The 23,937-nt window shown below is 38.1% G+C and overlaps 1 protein-coding gene and 1 pseudogene across 1 annotated transcript; both read right to left on the bottom strand.

Moving 5' to 3' along the window:
• Positions 1 to 1,344: 1,344 nt before the first annotated feature.
• On the bottom strand, positions 1,345 to 10,149 carry LOC18436810 (subtilisin-like protease SBT3 pseudogene; annotated as a pseudogene).
• A 3,713-nt stretch (positions 10,150 to 13,862) lies between these two features.
• LOC18436812 (subtilisin-like protease SBT1.7) lies at positions 13,863 to 16,378 on the bottom strand. Its single transcript, XM_020668750.2, has one exon. It carries the CDS (start codon positions 16,351 to 16,353, stop codon positions 14,089 to 14,091), a length of 2,265 nt encoding a protein of 754 aa, XP_020524409.1. The 5' UTR covers positions 16,354 to 16,378; the 3' UTR covers positions 13,863 to 14,088.
• Between the last annotated feature and the right edge of the window lie 7,559 nt (positions 16,379 to 23,937).

Here is a 23,937-nt window from a genome sequence, read left to right on the forward strand (position 1 = left end):
CTTGCAGTAATGATGTTGACACTTTAAAAAAAAATTGTAGTAATGATTGCACTGAATTTTTAGGTTGTGGGTTCTCTTACGACAGAAAAATTTAATATTGTAGTATTGGTTTTAGGTTGTGGGTTTTCTTAAATCGCAGTAATGTTTACTCCAAATTTCATTCAATGATTCACAGTTATGAATGATGATTTATAGTTATGAATGAGTTACTGTGTTTCAACTCCTATTGTTTGTTCATTTGATTTACTTTGTTTCCATAAGCTGTTTGTCCGCATGTGTTTTTTTGTGTGTGCTATGGTTGACGAGATTATTCGGTTCCATATAATTGTTTTTTTGCAAGTGTTTTCTGCATTCGCATTGGTAGTTTGAAATGTTCATGGGGATTGTTTCCTACCATTTTTCTCGGAGTGTTTTATGCATGGGGATTAGTAATTACAAAAACCCGTGGGATTGTTTTGTCTATTTTATATATACATAATATATATAACACAGTATAATATATAATATAGTGTATTTTATATTTATTTTATTATATAATATATAATTTATATTATATAATAAAATATTTCATATATTATACAAAAAAGTATATTATATATTATACATATATCATATATAGTGTAATGTAAAATATAATATAGTGTATTTTATATTTATTTTATTGATATATATTTGTATTATATAAGATATATTATATAGTGAATTATTTTATTAATCTTTATTTTTATTATATAATATACATAAATAAAATTATAATATATATATATATATATATATAATATTATACATTGTATATATTTTTATTATATAATATTATAAATATCTATTATATAAATAAAATAAAATATATTATATATTATACAATAAATTATATTAAATAATAAAATATATACATTTTATATATAGGGGGAGGTTCATAAAAAAAAAGTTCCAAATTTAAGTTAGAACCCTTGAGTTGGAACTTCCTTTTTAAAGCAAGATTGGAACTTGAACAGTTCCTTAAAGTTTGTTTGAAGTTCAATTTTTTTATCAAACACGAAACTTGAACAGTATTAAGAAGTTCTAAATTTCGAGAAAGACACTTCCGGGTATGAAACACGCCTTAAAAGTATTAGGGATAGAATATATGCAAGTTTTTTTTTGGGGATATCCTTAAATTTTCTTATTATTTAAAGTTTGTAGACAAACCACAATGCACCATATACCCATACAAGATGGAAAGCGTCCGATTCAAATGTAGCATGGGTACATCTAGCAAGCGAAGTCTATTGTAAGAGTATTTATATTTGGCACGACGAGGAAACAATTATTGTTAGCCATTAAACATGAAAAGTGATGGCTAAGAGCGTCTATTGTCAGGGTCATGATTAAAAAAAATTTGAACTTTGTGTCCGACGTAGTACCCAATCCCGCAAATCCAATTATTCGAAGCACTAACGATAGTGTTGCTTGATAGAATTACTGTAGAGCCACCACAATAGGGCTCGAGACCAGATGTGGCTTCTTCAAACCAATCCATCTGAGGAATCCATAGGCCACACTCCCTGAGCTCAAAAGCTCTGCATCTATCTCCATGGAGACCATGAACATTTGCTTATCGCGTCCGCCCTTGAAAGATAAAGACTCTGGAACCACCTTAATCATCATTCCTTTTGGGACCTCAACTTGAGCACGGTAGTCCTCAGGTCCATCACCAACATTAGTGACGACCCTTTGTGAAATTCTTAGTCTTTGGTAAGGATGTATAATTGCTCGGAATCACACTCATGAAAGATGGATAGTTGAGCTCAGGAGGGTTATCAAGACATGACCACATGGTTCGCCTAATGATAGTGCCCATCTCAACCACATTGTAACCTAGACCACATATGAACTCAATGTAGTCCTGAATCGCCAAATCGTAGACTAGTCCCGGATCCCTTGCACGATTTGGATTGATATGACCAGCACCAAATTGTAAAGGGGTTGCAGTGTCCCCATTGAATTGGTCCTTGATGGTTCCTCGAGCATTGTCGACAGTGATCGCTGTGGTCATGATGGCAGAACGGATGGCGGCAGGGCTCCAGTCTGGGTGCAGGGCTCGCAGTAGGGCCGCCACTCCAACGGCGTGTGGTGATGCCATTGAGGTCCCTGATTTCAACATGTATTGTGTGGGCGCATAATCACCACTAGAGGAAGAATCCTCTGGTTTCCATGCCGCTAGCACATCCTCACCTAGCGCTAGAATGTCGGGCTTGAGCACTCCAGGGCTTATTGGATCAGGGCCACGCGAAGAGAAGTAGGCCACCTGAGGAGCTGGTTTAACATTGATCTTTGTGACTTGCAACTTCATCTCTAGCACGGTGGCGTTGATTGTTCCATTTATGTAAGCCAACAGTTGGCTTGCACAGCTAGTTCTCAGGAGCGCAGTAGGAATAATGTAATCCTCTGGATAGAGATCAGCTATGTCGGCCACAAAAATTCCAGCATTTCCGCCATGGTGTACCACCTCGCTGAGCTGCATATAGACACTGGACGGTTGTGCTGAATAGCAGAGGACCACCTTCCCTCAAACTTTAGCTGGGTCAAGAGCTGAGCATGCCATCTCGGTTGCATTGCCTACACCATAATATAGTGGGGCACCAGACACAGAGGCATCTTCTGAGGAATAGGAATCGCCCTCGATCGTAACACCGTTACCTAATGTCACCGACCCGGCGAAGCTCTGGTCGATGGTCCCTGCCCCAACAGTCATAATCCAGGGAGCACCATTGTTTATGGAGTTGGGGGATGGCCCATCATTTCCAGCCGCACAGGCAACAAAGATGCGTTTCTCTAACGCTGCAAATGCGCCAATTGCAATAACGTCGTCGTAATAGGGTGTCTGATCAAAGCCGAGCGACAGAGACATGACATCCACTCCGTCTGCTATGGCTTGGTCCATGTCTGCAAGAACATCCGTTGCTGCACTTTCGTCTGAGTCGGTAAACCACACGCCTTGTACATGGCAAGCCGAGCTGCAGGGGCGACACCCATAGCGATGCCATTCGCATAGCCATGGTAGCTAACACCACGCACAGCACTGCCTGCAGCTGTCGAGGATGTATGTATGCCATGGCCATAGAAATCCCTTGGAGAGTCGGAATCATACTTAGAGATTGGTCGGCCAGTGGCTCGTAAATCCTTGCTGAAGGAGAGTGCACCGATGAGTTTCCGGTTGCAGAGTGATGGGGTGAATCCGGTACCATTCTCACACGCCCCCTTCCACCTCTCTGGCACCAAGGACATCCCATGATCAGAGACGCTCCCGCTGTCGGGCCAAATCCCAGAGTCAATGACCCCACGATGACATCACGACCGAAGGAGGCTGCCGGACAAATTGCATTCTTGTTTCTCAAGCCCAGGAACCGTGGGGTGCGGGTGGTGAAGAGTTTGGCATACGCATCGCGATGGGTGGCACGATGGCCTGGCAGCTCCTCAAGCCGGGCCAAGTGGGCTCGAGAGAGTCTAGCACTGAAGCCATGCACGACGAGGCTGTAGGTGTAGAGGTGGCCCGCCTCCGCCGACAACGATGCCAGCATGGACTTATGCCATTCCTCATTGGTGGAAAATGACATGGGCTAGCTGGACATGTCCACGTTGATGATGTAGGTCCCATACTCATCCCATGTGGTAGATGCGCTCACTTGTTGTAGAAAGGGAAGAAAGAAGAGAAGTAGGGTTAGGGTTAGGGTTAGGGTTAGGGTTAGGTTTAGGGTTTGGGTTTGGGTTTTAGTCCTCATGATATGGCGATGTTGAGGACACACCATGCCCTAAGCCATGAAGGCAGAACTTTAAATGAGACGAAGAAGAGCCGGTTGCAAAGAAGAAAAAAGTTATTTACGATTCTTCCTCCCATGTTAACAAACTTGATTTGTAATCCTTGAATAGATTGTGGCAATCTAAATTATTTCCGCCAGATACATGTTATTACAACTTTCTTTGTTGGTTTCTGGTTTTGATCGTTGTAAAATGTGAATTACCCCTATTTTTTTATTTTGGTTTATGTACCATGAACCCTTTGAAAGTTTGGCTGAAGCTTCTTGAGTTAATAAAAGGAAGGTACGTTAGCATAATTATGTGATTATTTAATCTTAAGAATTTGGTTAGATTCGTGTCATGGCATAAAAACCCGGTCCGATTTGTGTCAACAACCTACAATGAAAAGCTCATATCCTTGTTCGATTTGGAAAGCACCTCCAGATAGATTTAATTCCATGGTGCACAAAGAAAAGTATTCGACCAAATATGGATACGCATAAGCCCATTGACAGGGGCATTTCCCCAGTCTTGTAGGGACTAGGGAGACAATCGAGGAAGCCGATGCCTCTCATCAGAAAATGGAGTTTTCAAGTCTCACTTGTGATACAAAATTATTTATGTGAGTCTGGCTGATTTAAAATGTTTGTTTGGCTTTACAAACGTCAATATTGTGAGGTTCGGACCATTGAGGGTTCTAGTTTAGTTGGATCAGCTAAATTGGTGGACCAATTCATCTGTTAAACCGGCATAAAAAATTAAATACTTAATAAAATAGTTGAATAAGGTAAAATGCAAAAATATAGAAAATTCTAAAGAATACGAAAAAAACTCTAATAAAAAAAATTTCAAGAAAAAAATTCTAAACAAAAATAACTCATCAATAAGTAAACTTATAATTTTCAAACCAAACTCGAAGAAAACAGTAAAAAGAACAAAAAAGTTCCCTCAAACAATTTCAATTTTTTTTCTTGCACTTTCAGTCTGCTTTTTGTTTAATCTTTTAAGGAAAAAGTTTATATAAGGATGCAACTTTATAATGTAGAACTACGAATACATCTCAAAAATCCATCGGAAAAAGTAGTTTTAATGTTGAAAAACCCTTTGATTGATCATCTCGACATCTAGATGTATGACAATGAAAAATAAAAAGATTTTAAGTCTCTGAAATAGTGCATTTTACAACATATTATCTACACCGTCCATATTCAAGATTTTCATATGTTTATAGATCTACTTGATTTTAACCATTTTTTAAATTTAAAATTTTATAATTAGATAAATAAATAGATTTTGAGATAATCCTAAGAACATTTTACATCAAAATTATATACCATGATAAAATTTGAAGGTGCACCTTACCTCTACAGCTACAGATGCATCCGTAAGACAACTACACCCATCTTTAAATAGTTTTTAAAAAATTAATACTGAAAAAAAGTTGCACCAAAAATATATTTCTTTTTCATTTTAGGATTTTAAGATTTACCTAATAGGGATAGTATACTATGAGACCATTTTATCTTTAATATAAGAGGTCACAATTAATCATAATCATTAGATGTCTAATTGGATGGTTTGGGATGTGTCACAAAGTTTAAGAAATTTTTTATGAGGCTTTGAGTTTAGTAATAAGTACATTTATAACCATTTGATTTGAAATTTGATGGACAAGAATGGTTGTGATCTCATTGTATTAAAAGTAAATGGTCTCTTTGTACACTTTTCCTACCTAATAAGGGATTTCGCAAATTTCAATTGTAAAAGCCTCTAAACGTGACTAATAATGTTAAAGGTTAAAAATTAAAAGTAGAACCATACGTGTAAAAACAAGAAATGTAACAAAAGTATTGGGGCTTTCAATTTTTTTTTTTTTAATTGACATTTTTGGAGAATATTTTAAGGGGATTTACAAATTGTAAAAGTCATTCAAAATAACCTAAAAACCGAAACTTCAAAACAAAATCCAACGAGAAGCCCTAATTTCATAGACCCAATGAGGCAAATACATAATTTTCTTATTATTTTTAAAATTTTTAAAGTAAATTGGAAAATAAATATTAAATTAAATAGAAAACTAACATTCTTAGAAGCCTTATGAATCTTGCAAGAAATTGGCTGGAAATCCAAAATCCCGCCGTTGGTGGAGGCTTCAATGTGCGAGACTTGAGAAGTTGAGAGTGAGGGAGTATCGAATGGAAATTGGAAAAATAACTTCTCTTTGACTCTTAAATCTCTTTTATAAAGCCTAAATGTTTCTTTTTCCCTACAAGATTTTCTACTTAATGTTGGATTTGGTGCTATCCAAAGTAACCCACATAAGGAAATCCATTATGTGGGATTGAGATTGATATTGATAAGTGTTCTAAAAGAAATAGAAATCTAAAATTGTTAGGACTTTTGGGTATATCTCTTGGTTTTTGAGATACATATAACATCTATAAGAAGTTTCATATTTAGTATGGACTCCTAACCTTATATATATATATATATATATATATATATATATATATATATATATATATATATATATATATATATATATATATATATATATATATATGATGGAAGTGCAGAGAATATGTGTTCCTTATTTGAGTCACCATATGGGAAAAGTGAGTTTATCTAGATGGCTTTTGGATAACTGAAAATATATTGTCTGTAAAATATATTACTGGCATGATGCATTACCTGCGAATGGATTGTTACTGTTTGGGTAGTATATAGATGCAACTTGGGAAATACATGGCTACTGTTTGGCTATGTCTGGAAGAAATATGGGAAATGCATTACCAATATTTTACCAGCACTTGCCTATAAACTATTATTTCTTTCTTTTTTGTCAAAAATTCTACTGAAATACAGAATTAAAGTCATCATCATATCATTTTAAAAAGATTTTCTAATAATGCCATCATCACCATTCCAAAAAGATTTTCTAATAATAACATCATCACCATGCCAAAAAGATTTTCTAATAATAACTTGTACCATTCTAAAGTCATCATCTTACAATTTCTTACTTACTTTGCATACATTTAGCATTTACATGGAATCACATGTCTTCTAACATGATTAGACTTTGGTTTCAACATGATAATTCATTGGAATAATATCATTGGAATAACATGTTTTTATTGTGATAAGCCTTATTTTTATTTATTTTTTATAGAAGTCTTTCAAATGTTTAACTATATAATTTTAAATAAGCAATAAATTTATGATACCAAATTAAAAGTCTTTATGGTATAAGTTAAAAAACAGGAATAAGTTTGATTAGCAAACTATAAGGGTTGGTAATTGCAGTATAAAATTTTGAGGTATTGGAGAAAACTAAGCAGATATCTTATTTCAACTTAGCTTTTACTAATTTTTTATGAGAATTATGTTGGGTGAAATTTTTTATTATAGTTGTGTTTTATAATTTCTTATATTGGGTGAAAGTTTTTATTAGAATTGTGCTATGTAATTTCTATATGCTAAGCAGAATGGATTTGCTAGGAAGAGTAAGGGGGGCTTAAAAAAAAAGAAAAAATATAGATGAGAGGAAGGGACATAAAAATAAATAAAAATAAAAAAATACATGTGAGAAAAAGGGGCTTAAAGAGAGAGGGAGCAAACCCGCTAGTAGGGTTCAAGAGAGAGGGGACAGGCTTAGAGAGGGAGAGAGTACCTATGCAAATAGGTGGATTAGCATTTTATTAAGCTGAGATAGGGTAGAGAGACACACGCAAAACATTTCTAAAGATTACCCATCAAACATGTAATAGATTTTTCACCTTTCACTACGCGTATTGTGTTTCATAATTTTTTGAGAAATCTCGGGCTCTTTCCATTTATGTACTATAAAGTGTACCCAAATGGTAGAAATGTCATATTTCCTCGTATCAAACGGCCCCTAGAGAGAAGGGGGTAGGGCCTTTTGTGCATGAGATGCCCTTAAAGAGAAGAGAGTTGTGCATGAGATGCAAGGTCTCCCTTAGAGAGAAGAGAGCTTCATATGGGGAGAAAATATTGTGAAAGTGCCTATTGTAGACTCCTGAAGATTGAGAGGCTAGTTTCTTGTAGAGAAACGGTTTCCATGAAGATTTTGGATGGTTTTGTCATTTAGTGAGAAAAATCTCGGTTGCTTTCAAAGTTCTATTCCTAGACAGTTATTAGTTATGGTCTCTTCCTAGATAGTGGTCTAGTTATGGAATAGAGATGAGAGATCATGGTGCCTTTTGGGAGAGCGGGTTAAAAAGGGTTTGCTCTACTGGGTTTTGTTAAGGGTTATAAAGGTAATTCTCTCTCTAAAATCTTCCCTTACCACCAAAGAAAGGCGGTGCATAAAGCTAAAAAAAAAAAAAAAAGGGAAAAATATCTCTATGGATCCCATTTTCAATATTCATTTCTCCATTGACCTAAAGTTGTAAAACCTATCTCACTACATAAAAATTCACTCTATTATATCTTCTAACCCTCTAAACATATTTTATCCATTCTTAACTAATTTTTTTGACCCAAACAAATTTAAAAAAGATATTGTTTTTCTAAACCCCTCTCTCTCTTGACAAGATTCCCTTTCTCTCTCCCCCAATCAACCTCCCAACCCCTCTCTCTCTATCTCCCCCAACTCTAGAGTCAAGGAACCTAAATCTGGGAGCTCGTTGTTCTCTAAAAGGTCAAGGAACTCTAAATTTGGGCAATTGGAAAAAATTGGGGACACCACCAAAGTCTTGATCGATGGCGTCCAAATCACCCACAAGACATTGTGCATGAACATAGAAGAAGCAGTGATCTAGATCTTTCGATCTTGGGGTGATGAACTCTTGATCTCCATTACCAGATGGCAATGCTGAACTATTACCTTACAAAACTTCATCCAACCCTGAAACTAAGTCTTTAGGTCTCAATGGAGAAGATTTCAATCTTGGGGTAGCAGATGCTCGCTCTCCATGACCAGATACCAAGGCTGAACCCTTGGTGTTAACACCTTTACCTGACAAATCCCTTGAGTCGAGTTTAGAAAGAGGCAACTTTCCATGTTTTATTGGTGAACTTTTTCCAGAAACACTACAATATGAATCTCTCTGAAACCCTGAAACTATGTTTTTAGGTATCAATGGAGAAGCTTTCATCGATGTTTCATTAGGCTTTGAAGGAGAGGAGTTGCATATCAACAAATCAACAGTCTCCTGGTGATCCATACCTTTGAAGGAGAGGAGTTGCAGAGCGTTTTAGATGAACCAGAAGAAGGTGGAGGAGAAGCCATAGATGCCTTTGGTACTGCAATCTACTGCAATGGCGGATAAGATGGCGACGATGAAGTAGAGCTCCATCATGAAGCTTGATGGCACGAGGTGGCCCATTTTCTCTACAATCTCCCGGCTTCCACCATTGTTGTGCTGGAAAGAAATGGATTGCAGAAAGAGCGAGGAAGAACAGCCTAGAGAGAGAAACACATGAGGAGAGAGATTGAAACACGTGAGGAGAGAGACAGAGTTAGAAAAGATGTCATTTTTAATTTATTTGAGTTAAAAGTTGGAATAAAAATAGATAAAGTTATTTGAGAGTTAGAAAATAGGTTTTAAAATTTTGGGTTTAAAAAAAAATAAAATTTGAAAATGAGGTTTATAGAGATATTTTCTCAAAAAAAATAAAAAAAGCGAGTAACCACTTAAAAAGGAGGTGGAACAAATACCTCTATATAAAGAACTCGTGCATGTCGTGTGCGTGTGAAAAAAGAGAACCAAAAAAAGGTCGTCAAAAGTGGTCTTAACACCGTAACGTGTCATATCTTTGCTTCAAATACAATACTGAATTTTTTTTTCTTTTTGTGAGTGAATACTGCTTCCTCTTCGCCCTTAATATTTATTTATTATTTTAAATCGAATTATTATATAAGGCCTCGCAAATTGGATCACAGCAGGAATAATGTAATCCTTTGGAACGAGGTCCGTTGAGTCCGCCACCACCTTGGTAAGCTGACTGTGTACACGGGACAATTTGGCTGAATAGCAGAGGACCACCTTCCCTCGAACTTTGGCTGGATCAAGAGATGAGCATGCCATCTCGGTTGCATTGTTTATAGAAGGGCTCCAGACACAGAGGCAACTTGTGTGTAAAAGGATGTGCCCTCGAGCGTAACACCGTTACCTAATGTCACTGACCCGGCAAAGCTCCGGTCTCGCTGCCCCCAACAGTCATAATCCAGGGAGCACCATTATATGTGTAGGTTGGGGATGGCACATCATTTTCAGCCGCACAGGCAACAAAGATGCCTTTCTCTACGGCTGAAAATTCGCCAATAACGTCGTCGTAATAGAGTTTCTGATCAAAGCCGAGCGATAGAGACCTTATATCCACACCATCTGCTATTGCTTGGTCCATGCCTGCAAGCACATCCGTTGCTGCACTTTGAAGCGTTCCGGTCGGCTACAAAACCTTGTACATGGCAAGCCGAGCAGCGGGGGCAACACCCATGGCTGTGCCCTTCGCTAAGCCATGGTAGCTAACACCACGCATAGCACTGCCTGCAGCTGTCCAGGATATATGTGTGCCATGGCCAGAGGAAACTCTAGGAGAGTCGTAATCATTGTGAGAGATTGGTCGGCCAGCGACTCGTAAACCCTTGTTGAAAGAGCGAGCACCGATGAGTTTCCGGTTGCAGAGCGATGGGGTGAATCCCGTACCATTCTCGAACGCCCCTTCCACCTCTCCGGCACTGGGGACAACCCATGGTCGGAGAGGCTCTCCCACTCTGGCGAAATCCCAGTATCCCCACAATGACATCACGACTGAAGGATGGTGCAGGCCGAACCCCATTCTTCTTTCTCAAGCCCAAGAGCCGCGGGCTGTGGGTGGGAAAGAGCTTGGTATAGGCATCGTGCCGGGTGGCCCGGTAGCTGCTCAATCCGGGCTAACTGGGCTCGAGCACTGAAGCCATGCATGACGTGGCTGTAGGTGTACAGGTGACCCGCCTTGGCCGACACCGATTCCGACATGAACTTGTGCCATTCCTCATGAGTGAAAAATAAAGTGGGCTTGTGGCACCGATTCCAACATCGACTTGTGCCATTCCTCATGAGTGAAAAATAAAGTGGGCTTGTGGGACATGTCCACGTGGATTACTCATCCAACGTGGGAGAAGCACTCACTGGTTGTAGAATGGGAAAAAGGAAAAGAAGTAGGGTTAGGGTTAGGGTTTGGGTTTTAGTCCTCATGATTTGGCGAGGTTATGCACATACCATGCCCTAAGCCACGAAGGTAGTGCTTTAAAAGGACCAAGAAGAGCCAGTTACAAGGAAGAAAAACGTTATTTCCGATGTTTCCTAAGTTGGTAAACCTTATGTTAACCACTCCATTTATAATCCTTGAATTGTTTTGACAAGGACATAATAGTGTGGCCATCCAAATGATGTCCGCAATATACATGTTATTTACAACTTTCTTTGTTGGTTTCTAGTTTTGATGATTGTAAAATTTGAATTACAGCTACTTCTTTATTGCGGTTATCTATCATGAATCCCTTACAAAGTCATGTTGAAGCTCCTTGACTTGATAAAAGGAATGCATATTAGCATAATTTTGTGATTAGTTAAGGTTAAGAATTTGGTCAGATTGGTGTCATAGCTTTAAAAATGGGTTAGATTTGTGTCAAACCATAGAGTAAGGTTTCTATTTATTTGTTTATTTATTTATTTGGTTCTTATTAGTTGAACATTCTTCTTGGCTTTTTCCCATGCTTCCAAAATCCAAAATCTTCCTTTTGACCCGAGAATAGACAAGCTAATGAGTCCCCTCAAATATATGCTTCCCCAATTGTGCAATTTGGGTAAGCTATACAAGATCTGATGGATAAAGAGTATTTTGGATATTATGGACAAATTGGGTTCACTAATTTCGAGTTTTACTCAATAATTTCAAAACTGGAGGGAAGCCCCCTGAACGGAAAAAGGAAAAAAAAAAGGCTCAATAAACTATGGGAAAATAAACTATAGTTTATTCATTACGAGTATTTGAAGGTTTATGGCCTACCCATAATGGCAGCGAGGGGAAATGTGGGGTCGTGATTAGCTTAAGAATAGTCTCATTGGTTGTTCTCAATGGGAGAAATAAGCTTGTGGCGCCATTTTTAGGAATTTCATGTTGATGAAAATTCAGATTGCCTTGCTTGAGCTTGAGCTCCAATGGCTACTATTGAATATTTATCTCGCAGTTTTTTTTGGTCAAAGATAACTAGCATGGCTCGTGCTTGGCCCTAACCCTAGCCCAAGAAGATTTGCCTGAGTTAAGCCCGAGTCTGAGATGGGTTCAGGATGAATGAAAAAAAGCAAAAACAATTTTAAAGTTAAAAACAGAGAAATTATGAAAAACAATGAGTACAGTGTTGGTTCGATGCTGCTGATGCACATTTTAAAGCTGGTGTTCATCCAAATGCTTGAATGTTTATACATTGTTGTCAATTCTCTTTGGACACCTAACAGTAAGGGTTGGCCATTAAGGCCATTAGATGGGTGGGACCGTGAAAGTTGGATAGGGTGATCTACCATAGTATATATAGTTTTTAATTGTTCTTTTTCTTACTGATTAGAACACGTACAAAGATCTACATACAATAAAACTCACTTGAATAGACAAATAAATAACCAAATTTGGTTTTCACTTGCTGCTACTAATTACAATTTTTCTTATTCAATAAAGTGAAACGAACATAATGCTTATAGAAATAAGAAAGCACATAAAATAAAAAGAATGTAAAACACAAAATAAAGATGCCTAAAATTATCTCAACCAAGCTTAGGACACTCCACACTAGGTCTCCTCCTCCAATGACGTACAAGATCAATGGTCTATCTCAGATCTACAAAATATGAGAAAATCTTGGCTACTACCCTTTATGAGCATCAGAGCAATTGAATATAACTTAACATAGTTAAGCCTCAATGCTTTAAAAATCGTATGGGCATGCCTCCTCTTGCACGTAAGCTTGGAGCATGCCTTCTCTTAGTATCTAACTATCCTAAGGGATAGATGAGAGAGAGAGCATTAATAAGATAGATCCCAGGGGTGGCATGCCACCATTGGTGAGAGAGAGTAGAGAGAGAGATAAAAGGTATAAAGAATGATGGGAGAGAGGGCCCTATTTATAGAGTTTTCAGGATTAGGATATTTGTAGGGTTAATCATCCTTAGTGAAATTAGATCCAAGCCATTGATTATAGGCCTTGTTTCCCCTTTTCTCTCTCTCTTTGTGGGTAGTTTGAATGTGTAGTTCGAGTCTGTTGTTTGATAGCTCATATGTAAGTTTGCTATGAATTAGGTTGTCTTTGGCTTGAAAAATTGTTGAAGTGATTGATGTAATTGGAAGTTTTTCTTGGTTAGGTTTTTTTTTTTTTGGACACTTGGATCTTTTAAAGCCAACAAATTAGATAATTTTGGGGTTTAATTAGCATAACAGATAATTCAAGCTGGGTTTCAGAGAGTATTTCGGGTCGGGCCCGGTCTACCAAGGTTAACAAATGCAATATTGGAGAAGTGGTCGTGTGAAATTAGGAAAAGCTTTCTCACTTTTGAGCTTTTTTCTTTCCTTGCATCGAGATGGATAGATGCAATCAAAATTTTCTACGGTAAAGAAGATATTTATATATATTATGTTGGACATTGACAAATTTGGGTTTATAGATGGTCATACAAATTCGAAGATTGTTCCACAAAAAGAAAAACGTTTTTCAGGCCAGGCCGGAAGAGGAAATTTACAGCCAAATAATCATCTCATTGTCTACTTTCCCATAACAAAATTGTCAAATTGCAGAAAAGAATTCCTAATGCCTATGTTCTAAATCAGATTTTGGACCATGGCACTTGGCATGTTCAAGCCTCAAACTGGCATGTTGAGCATATATAACCAATATATCATGTTATAGATAGCATAAAATCATAGAAAAAGGTTTTAAAACAAGCTCTTATCCTGAGAATAACTTCACACTAGACTGTTTATTCTATATAAACAAAAACCAAAATTCATGCACCATATGTCCATTACAAGATGGACAGAGAGCAACCAATTCAAATGTAACATGGTACATGTAGCAAGGGAAAGTCTATAACAAGGGAAAGTCTATAGCAAGATTATTTATCTTTTGCACAGCGAGGTATCACTCATTTTTAGCCATTAAATATGATATCAGGTAGCCATAATAAAAATTTGTTGAACTTTTTGACAAATATCTATAGTAACTGGTGAGTGTCACCTACTCGTGCCAAAGGTAAATAGTCCTCTAGTATTCAACCCGGCAAACCCAATTATTCAAAGCACTAATTGATAGAATCACTGCAGAGCCACCACAATAGGGCTCGAGACCAGATGGGGCTTCTTCGAACCAACCCACCTGAGGAATCCATAGGCTACACTCCCTGAGCTAAAAAGCTCTGCATCTATCTCCATGGAGATCATGAACGTTTGCTTATCGCGTTCGCCCTTGAAAGATAAAGATTCTGGCACCACCTTGATCTTCATTCCTGTTGGGACCTCAACTTGAGCATGGTAGTCCTCAGGTCCATCACCAACCTTAGTGAGGACCCTCGTGAAATTCTTGGTCTTTGGGAATACTGTATCACTCATCAGAATCACAGTCATGAAAGATGGATAGTTGAGCTCAGGAGGATTGTCAAGACATGACCACATGGTTCCCCTTATGATACTGGCCATCTCACTCACATTGTAACCCAGGCCACATATGAACTGAATGTAATCCTGAGTCGCCAAATCATAGACTAGCCCCGGATCCATGGCGCGATTTGGATTGATATGACCAGCACCAAATTGTAGAGGGGTTGCAGGGTCCCTAGTGAATTGGTCCTTGATTGTTTCTCGAGCATTGTCGATAGTGATCGCTGTGGTCATAATCGCGGAGCGGATGGCTGCAGGGCTCCAGTCTGGGTACACCGCTCTCAGTAGGGCTGCCACTCCGACTGCATGTGGCGATGCCATTGAGGTCCCTGATCCAAATAAGTATTCTGCAGGCGCATAATTACCATTAGATGATGAAGCCTCTGGCTTCCATGCCGCTAGCACGTTCTCACCCGGCGCTAGAATGTCCGGCTTAAGCACCCCAGGGTTTATTGGGTCGGGGCCACGCGAAGAGAAGTCGGCCACCTGGGGAGCTGGTTTAACATGGATCTTTGTGATCTCGAACTTCATCTCTAACACTGTGGCGTTGCTTGATCCTTTTACGTAATCCGTCACTTGGCTCGCATCGCTAGTTCCCAGGATCACAGCAGGAACAATGTAATCCTCTGGTCCGAGGTTCGTTGAGTCGGCCACTAAAATTGCGGCTTTTCCGCCACAGCGTTTCACCTCGCTAAGCTGACCATAGACACTAGACAATTTGCCTGAATAGCAGAAGACCACCTTCCCTCGAACTTTGGCTGGGTCAAGAGATGAGCATGCCATCTCGGTTGCATTACCTACACCGTAATATAGAGGGGCACCAGACAAAGAGGCACCTCCTGTGTAATAGGATGCCCCCTCGACCGTAACACCGTTACCTAAGGTCACCGACCCGGCAAAGCTACGGTCGATGGTCCCTGCCCCAACAGTCATAATCCAGGGAGCACCATTATGTGTGGAGTTGGAGGACGGCCCATCATTTCCAGCCGCACAGCCAACAAAGATGCCTTTCTCTACTGCCGCAAATGCGCCAATTGCGATAACGTCGTCGTAATAGGGTGTCTGATGAAAGCCAAGCGATAGAGACATGACATCCACTCCGTCTGCTATTGCTTGGTCCATGCCTGCAAGAACATCCGTTGCTGCACTTTCGTACGAGTCGGTCAACCACAGCACCTTGTACATGGCAAGCCGAGCCGCAGGGGCGACACCCATAGCTGTGCCTTTCGCATAGCCATGGTAGCTAACACCACGCACAGCACTGCCTGCAGCTGTCGAGGATGTATGTGTGCCATGGCCATAGAAATCCCTTGGAGAGTCGTAATCATACTTAGAGATCGGTCGGCCAGCTGCTCGTAAACCCTTGCTGAAGGAGCGAGCACCGATGAGTTTCCTGTTGCAAAGGGATGGGGTGAATCCGGTACCATTCTCGCATGCCCCTTTCCACCTCTCCGGCACCGCAGACAACCCATGGTCAGAGAAGCTCTCGCTCTCCGGCCAAATCCCAGTGTCAATGATCCCCACGATGACATCACGACCAAAGGAGGCTACGGGCCAAATCCCATTCTTTTTTCTCAGGCCTAGGAACCGCGGGGTGTGGGTGGTGAAGAGTTTGGCATATGCGTCGCGCCGGGTGGCACGATGGCCCGGCAGCTGCTCAAGCTGGGCCAACTGGGCTCGAGAGAGTCTAGCACTGAAGCCATGCATGACGTGGCTGTAGGTGTAGAGGTGGCCCGCCTCGGCCGACACTGATGCCAGCATGGACTTGTGCCATTCCTCATGAGAGAAAAATGAATTGGGCTTGTGGGAATTGTCCACGTGAATGATGTAGTTCCCATAATCATCCGAAGCACTCACTAGTTGTAGAATGGGAAGAAGAAAGAGAAGTAGGGTTAGGGTTAGGGTTAGGGTTTTAGTCCTCATGATTTGGCGATGTAATGCACCCACCATGAAGTAAGCCACGAAGGTAGAGCTTTAAAAGGGACCAAGAAGAGCCGGTTACAAGGAAGAAAATTGTTATTTATGATGTTTCCTAAGTCGATAAATCCTATGTTAACAACTGGATTTATAGAAGTCCTATCTTAACAACTGGATCGATAATCCTTGAATTGTTTAAGGACAAAATAGTTCGGCCATCCAAATTATGTCCGCCAGATACATGTAACAATTTTCTTTGTTGGTTTCTAGTTTAATCATTGTAAAATGTGTATTACACCAACTTTTTTATTTTCGTTTATGTATCATGAATCCCTCTTGGAAAGTTCGGTGAAGCTTCTTGAGTTATTGAAAGCAATGTACAGTAGCATAATTATGTGATTACTTAAGTTTAAGAATACGGTCAGATTGGTGTCAAAGCTTAAAAAAAAAATTGCTCAGAAGATTTGTGTCAACAAATAAGCTCATATCCTTGTTCAAATTTGAAGCACCTCCAAGTAATTTTAATGATAAGGAGACGCCCTCCATGGTGCATGTCGAAAGGGGACCCCTCCATGGTGCCTCCATGGTGCCTAAAGAGAGTACGCGATAAAATATGGATACCCATAAGCCCATGCCTAGAAGGGAGACACTGCACTTCCTCTGAGTCTAGCAGGAAGACAATAAGGGAAGCCGATGCCTCTCACCAAAACATGGGGTTTCAAGTCTCACTTGGTGATACAAAATTCGTTTTCCAGGTCTTGCTGGTTTAAAGTGGTGGCTCGATTTTATAAATGCCAATGATGTCAGGATCGTACCAGCGAGGGCTCTGGTCTTGTTGGACCGGCCAAATCGGACCACATTTAGTATCAAAATATTTTGTAAAAAAAAAACTAAAAATAAAATAATGTAGAGATGTGACATTGTGATTGGGGTCATCTCAGATGGTTGGATTGAGGGAAGCATATAAGTTTTATACAGTAGGGGGAAGTATAGATAGCTAGCTCAAAATTAAATAGTCTCCCTTTATACTTTTCCTAATAAATAAGGGCGAAGTATAAATAGCTAGCTCAAAAGTAAATAATCTCCTTGTAAACTTTTCCTACTAAATAAGGGATTTTTACTTACAATGTTAAAACTTAAAAGTAGAACCATAGGCGTAAAACCGATAAAAGATACAAAAGTACTAGGGTTTTTCAGAAAACAAATTTTTTAAATTACATTTTCAAATAATATCTTGAGGGCTTTACACTTGTAAAAGTCCTTTAAAATAACCTAAAAACCGAAACTTCGTGACAATCTAACAAGAAGACCTAACTTCATACTAGTAAATTACATTTTCAAATAATATCATTTTCAAATAACTTCATAGTAGTAAACTACATTTTCAAATTACAATCTAACGAGAAGACCTAACTAATACTCGTATTAATATTAGTACTACTATTAATAGTAATAGTAATACTAATGGTAATAGTAATAGTATTACTATTACTATTACTGTTACTATTACTAATACAAGTATGGATAGAATTCAAAATAAATATAGCAGGGATAACTTAAGTGTGACCCTAATATGCGATAAGATGAGAAAAAGTTGATTTATGTGGGCTAGCCATGTGCAACACAAACCCAATACAATACTTGTTAATAACTATGAGTTGGTTCAATTTGAAGATTAAAAAAAAGCAAGAGATAAGCGCAAAAGGACATGGTTGGAAGCGATGTTTAAAAAATTGGTGAGCCAATCTGGAATCGGGCAATATGGATAGGGTGTCGATTAAGCCCTCCCGGATCTATAAAGTAATTAGGATCAAGTCGATTCTCGACCTTGAATCGCCCTGTTGAAGTCATGGATCGCGTGGATCGCCGGGTCTACCCCGAGCGTACCAGTTTTCTATTAAAAAAATAGAAGTTGTTGCTCGTCTAATGCCCTTGATGTCATCTATGCAACACTGTTGCGTGGGATTAAAGTTGGAGTTTGAACGTGGCCCTCCGCCGCTTTGATTTGTGTGAATGTTAGATCAATTTGTTTTAGGGCAAGCTTTCTATGTTTCAGATGGCCCAATCACAATGTCATGCCTCTTTACTATTTTATTTTTATTTTTTTTATAAAAATATTTTGACACAAAAATTTAGGCATCCAATCCTCTCTTGACTGCTCACCTATAAAAAATGTAAAAAAAAATTATTCCCTACAAGATACGATGACCTAAATGCCCTTGAAAATTTTGAGGGGCATTTTGGTCATCATATTTTATCAAAAATATTTTTTTAATATTTTATTTAGGTGTGCCCCGGTGAGGTGATGGCACGTACCAAATTTGATATTCATATAATTAGTAAAAAAGTTAAAAATAAAATACTCTTTGACGTCGGATCTAGATTAAATAGGTAGCAGCTCACTTGATCTAAATTGGATGGCTGGATGAAGAGGGAGTATATTGTTTATACTATAGGGGAAGCATAGAAACCTTTTCTTTTGTTTTATACGTAATTTTCTTCCCATATCTCTTTGATGTGGGACAACTATCATAGCCCATTTTCCTCCCACACCATTTTATATGCCCTTTTCTATTGGAATACCTATTTACAACATGTAATACAACGGTTACATTGACTAATAGTATTAGGCTCTTAGCTCATGGGATTATTTTATTATATGGTTAATATTTGGCTATTTAGTTAAGGGATTATATACAATGAGAGCATCTATCTTTGGTATATGGAAATCACAATTACTTATATCCATCCAATGTGAAATTTGAGAACTTGGGTGTGTCACAAAGTTCGATAAAATTTCTTTTGAACTTTGAGCATGGTCAATGGTATAAATATGACCATCAAATTTCATATCCAATGATCAAGATTAATTGTGACCACCTTATACCAAAAGTAAATTGTCTCATTGTATACTTTTCAATTAGTTAATTGGGATTTAAAAAAATAGTACTCGCTCATAGGATATTAAAAAAAAAAAAAATACTACTAACATTAGTTTATTATTATTTTTTTAAAAAAAAAAACTAGTTTATGACATATTTTAAGAGAGAAAAATAATACTAGCTCATACCACTTTAAAATTTATTTCAAGTTATTTTATTAATTATCCCACATTGCAAATATGAATTTATTTATTTATTTTCTTAATTTTATTAAAATATGATTGCAAATTTATGATTCTAAATTCTATATTTTTGTCTAAAGTAATTATTATGGATTAAATTTTTTTATTTATGAGAGCCCTTAAATTTTTTGAATCACATTTATTGTAATATTATAATTAATAATTATACTAATTACAATGATAACCAAATCTTATATTTTATTTAATAATATATTTAGATTATAAATTATACAATATATTAATTTTTTGTTATAGTTGTAAATTAGATTTTTAAATTAGATAATATTTTGACACAAATTTCAAATTTGTTCTTATTTGTATAGTAAAATGATTGTAAAATATAAACAAATAATTCTAATTGCAATATATAAGATTATAGTTAGTTAGATTGTGATAATTTTGGACGAGGAAAGAGAATTACTTAATGTTTGATGTGATACTAATTTCATTTTATATGACAAATTATTTTCTTCAATCTTATAATATGGAGTATTTTCTAATATTTTTAAATTATTTTAATACAATATTATACATACTACTATAAAATAATTAATAATTATACAGACATCTAGATAAGAAAACAATGTCTCAGGATTTACCTAATTTTACAAAGTAATGAAAGTACATATTGCATCACTTTAGAGATTTATAGTGGGTTTTTTAAAAAAAAATTGGGACAATAATTGCCAATTCTCCGATCGATCCACTGATCCAACACGGGTATGGGTGAGATCGATTCGGGTCACCGATTAGTTTTTTTTAAACATTGGTTGGAAGTACTAAATAAAGGTATGGGGACTTATAGCCTCATTGAAAATATGTTCCTTGATAGAGAATGGTGTACCAGGATGAGTCCGTAGATCCCCTGGGAGTTGGAATCTACTAATTTGGGCAGGTTTGATCTGGAAGACACCACTGTTGTCGCCCCACTGAGACTAGCCAAATCAGGTGATTTTTTGACAAGCAGAATCCTAAGAGCCTAAAAATCACCCTAGACAAGAATCTTCCAATTCTTGGCAAATTTGGTCTGGGTGACACCACTAGGGTCGCCTAGCCTAGGCTGGCCCTAATCGAGTAAATTTTGGTAGGCAGCATCCCAACAGCTTAAAGATCACCCAAGAATCAGAAATAATCGATGGGCAGATTTGATATAGGAGACCATCTAGTGTCCCCCAACCAAAACAATTCAAAGTCGTGTGATTTTTGGCAGGTGATATTTCAAAAGCCTTTGGATCACCTCAGAATAAAAAACTATTGATTTTGTGCAGATTTGGTATGAGCGACACACCTAGTGATGCGCAACCAAAATTGTCCAGAATCGCTTGATTTTTTACATGTGATATCTCAAAAGCCTTTGGAACACCCCAGAATTGAAATCGATCGATTTTAGACATATTGGGTTTGCTCGACACACCTAGTATCTCCCAACCAAAACTGTCTATAATCACGTATCTTTGACCCAACTCATCTCCAGGATCATTTTTTGTCAAGTTCATTGAACTTGGACCATTTTGGTTTGGGCAAACGGGTAGTGTTGCCCAAGCCTTTCACAACCAAAATGGCAGTCCAGGCTGGGAAATCTCTTTGTTATGGGTTGTTACCTATTCCAACTGTTTTTTCACCTTTAAAAGGATTATTTCGAGACCCATTTTAAGGTAGACCTTGTTAGACCCTGTTAGACTCTTTAGACCTCATTAGCTTGTGTGCCCAGAGAAAACCTCGAGATGGTGAGACCTGAGAAAAACCTAGATCTAAGAAAACCTTAGCTTTAGGCCACCCGCAACCCTTAGATTAAGAAATCCATCCAACCAAGCCAAGGCCTGAAACAAAGAGGATGCACCGGTCGCTCCAAAATGTGGATGCATTAAGAGAAATGTGGAATGTTTAAACGAACAATATACTTCAGATGGAAAAGTAGAGGACATCACATTCAGGGTCAAATTCATCCATGCACTTCATATCAGAGATACAGGCTTTATTATTTATACTAGGTATTAAGAAATTCCAGAGGTTTAATCCTCTATTATATTTACATCGACTTGAAGAATTAAAATGACTCGAACACATTTGATTTTGACTTTGAAACCTATACATTCATTTCTAAAGAAGAAAATACAGACATGTTAAAGGGGAAAAGATAACATTGAGGGCATACCGACTCATATACTTGTAAAAGTAAGCAAGGACTTGTTATCCTTCGAATATGGTCTTCAAAAGAGAACGGATCTCAAATGAATCATGGGAGACGATTTATCTCTCTCCTTGTGTCTTGAATATTACTCTCTTTTCTACTCTTGGTTCTTACTGAGACACAACTTCGGAAGAACTCTTTATCTCTCTATTAGATTGTGTCTATCAAAAAAGTGCCACCTCCCTCTAATCCGAGGAGTACCCCTTTTTATATGTTAAACTATGGTTATTCAGGGGACAACCATGCACTTTTTTAATCTTCACCTTCCATCTTCATATGAGTTAATCTACTCATTTGAATGATAGATCTTGCAAGGCGCAATCTTTATCTTCATAATGCAGTTTACTTTTTTGTTTTTATCTTCAGTTTACCTTTTGTATTTATCTTCTCACATTGTTGATCTCTTTGCTAGGTTATCCTCATAGATGTAATCAGTGGTACTTCTCGAACCTTCGAACCTCATTATCTTGCAGAAGCAGATTCATAGATTCATCATTATCATCAATGCTGGTGCTAGTGGGATGTAACTACTCCCATTGTCCAACTCAAACCATGCTCACCTTTTAAGGGTGATAAACTAAGGAGCCTAGAGTTCAATGGTGTTGATTAATGAGGGAATTCCTTGTTCTCAAAGAAACAATTCCCTTATGTGGTAACCGATTGGCCATATAATCTGTAAAGCTTTTAAGAATTTAACTACAAGACAATGATATTGATGATAGGTTAAGCCATCGTTGGTCAGTTCAATACTATTATAGAATGAGATGGGTTCAGCCTACTCTGGGTAGCTTTAAAATTCCTTTGAGACTGAGATGGGTTAAGCCATCTTTGGGCAGCCTTAGACTGTCGTTGAGAATGAGATGGGTTAAGCCATCTCTGGGTAGCATTAGACTGTCGTTGAGACTGAGATGGGTTAAGCCATCTATGGGCAGCTACAGATTGCGGTTGAGACTGAGATGGGTTAAGCCATTAGCTTTAGACTACTATTGAGAGAATCATTAGTCCAATCTAAAGATTCATAGACTAAGCCATGCTCTGATCATAGTCAAACGGGGCACACTTGAGTGATGAGAACCATACTTATCCTCCGTAAGTTCACTGCATATCTCCAAGTGGTTTATTCTTAGTCTTTCATTGGGTCTAAGTGCGCATACAAAGGAAAAGTATGAGTTATTAACAACTTTGATCGATGTACCTGGTCTTGTTTATGCTAAAAGTACGCCCAACAAAACTGCCCCAGACGCTTAACACATGAGAGGGAAAAACCTTGAAAGGGGTGTAGCATTTGGCCAATCTCAGGTGGACTTCTTAACGTCGTACAACTTACACCTTCTTCATTAAGGCAGTGCATGCATGCCTTTTCCTAACAATTTTAATTAACTCGAGAACAGATAATCATCTCATTCGTCATTTCCCAATACGACCATCATCATTTCCGAGGAAAAGACCCCTCGGCTTCTTCACGGGGCTCTATAAATCCATTTGCTACCCTGATGGTTATTTGATCTTTCCAGTGGTTTTTGACTCTTCATCCTCCTCTTTTAAAAAAAAAAAAATGTCTTCCCCTGTTCCTCCCAGGCATCTCTCCATCTCCCTAAATCGAGAACTTACTGCCAAGCTATTTGTGGCAGTGAGAGCGAGGAGGGGCTCCACACTAATACTCCTATGGTTGCTGGCCTGGCCGAGGGTGGACAAGACTTACTCCACAAATTTTACTGTTGTGGATCTGGCTTCTTCTTCAGAGGAAGCTGCTGAAATTGCCTCCATGGCTGGAAAGGAGGTTCTTGATGTCGAGGTTATTCTGTACACAAAGTCTAGGGAAATTGCAAAACTCAAGCAAATGGTGGTGCGTCTTCGTCAAGAGGCAGAACATCACCAGAATATGTCTGACTTCTATCATGGAGAAGTCAAACGGATCAAGGAGCTTCTGGCTTTTGTGAGGCGGAAGCTGGCTAGGGTTAGCAGAGCAATCAGTCTTAGGAAGTAATGCCCCATGGTGTAGGCAGGTGGAGTTTCTCCTTCTTCTTGCTTTTCCCTTTTTTTTTACTTTTTTTTCTTTTTCTTCTCTTCTTTTTTTATTCAATATGTAAGGGCTAAGTCCCCCCTTTTTTTCTATCAATGAAGCTTCATTGGTTTGAATTCATGAATTGTGCTACATAATTCTACATTTTGCATCATCTCTGCATCTTCCGGATATGCATATTCTTCCATATGCCATACGATTTGCATTCCTATCTCTTGCTTATTTCGTGCAAGATAAACTCGTTTTCAAAAA

This window comes from Amborella trichopoda, chromosome 11 (assembly GCF_054954075.1).
Source record: "Amborella trichopoda isolate Santa Cruz 75 chromosome 11, AtrichopodaSantaCruz75HAP2 v2.0, whole genome shotgun sequence".
NCBI classification, from domain to species: domain Eukaryota; kingdom Viridiplantae; phylum Streptophyta; class Magnoliopsida; order Amborellales; family Amborellaceae; genus Amborella; species Amborella trichopoda.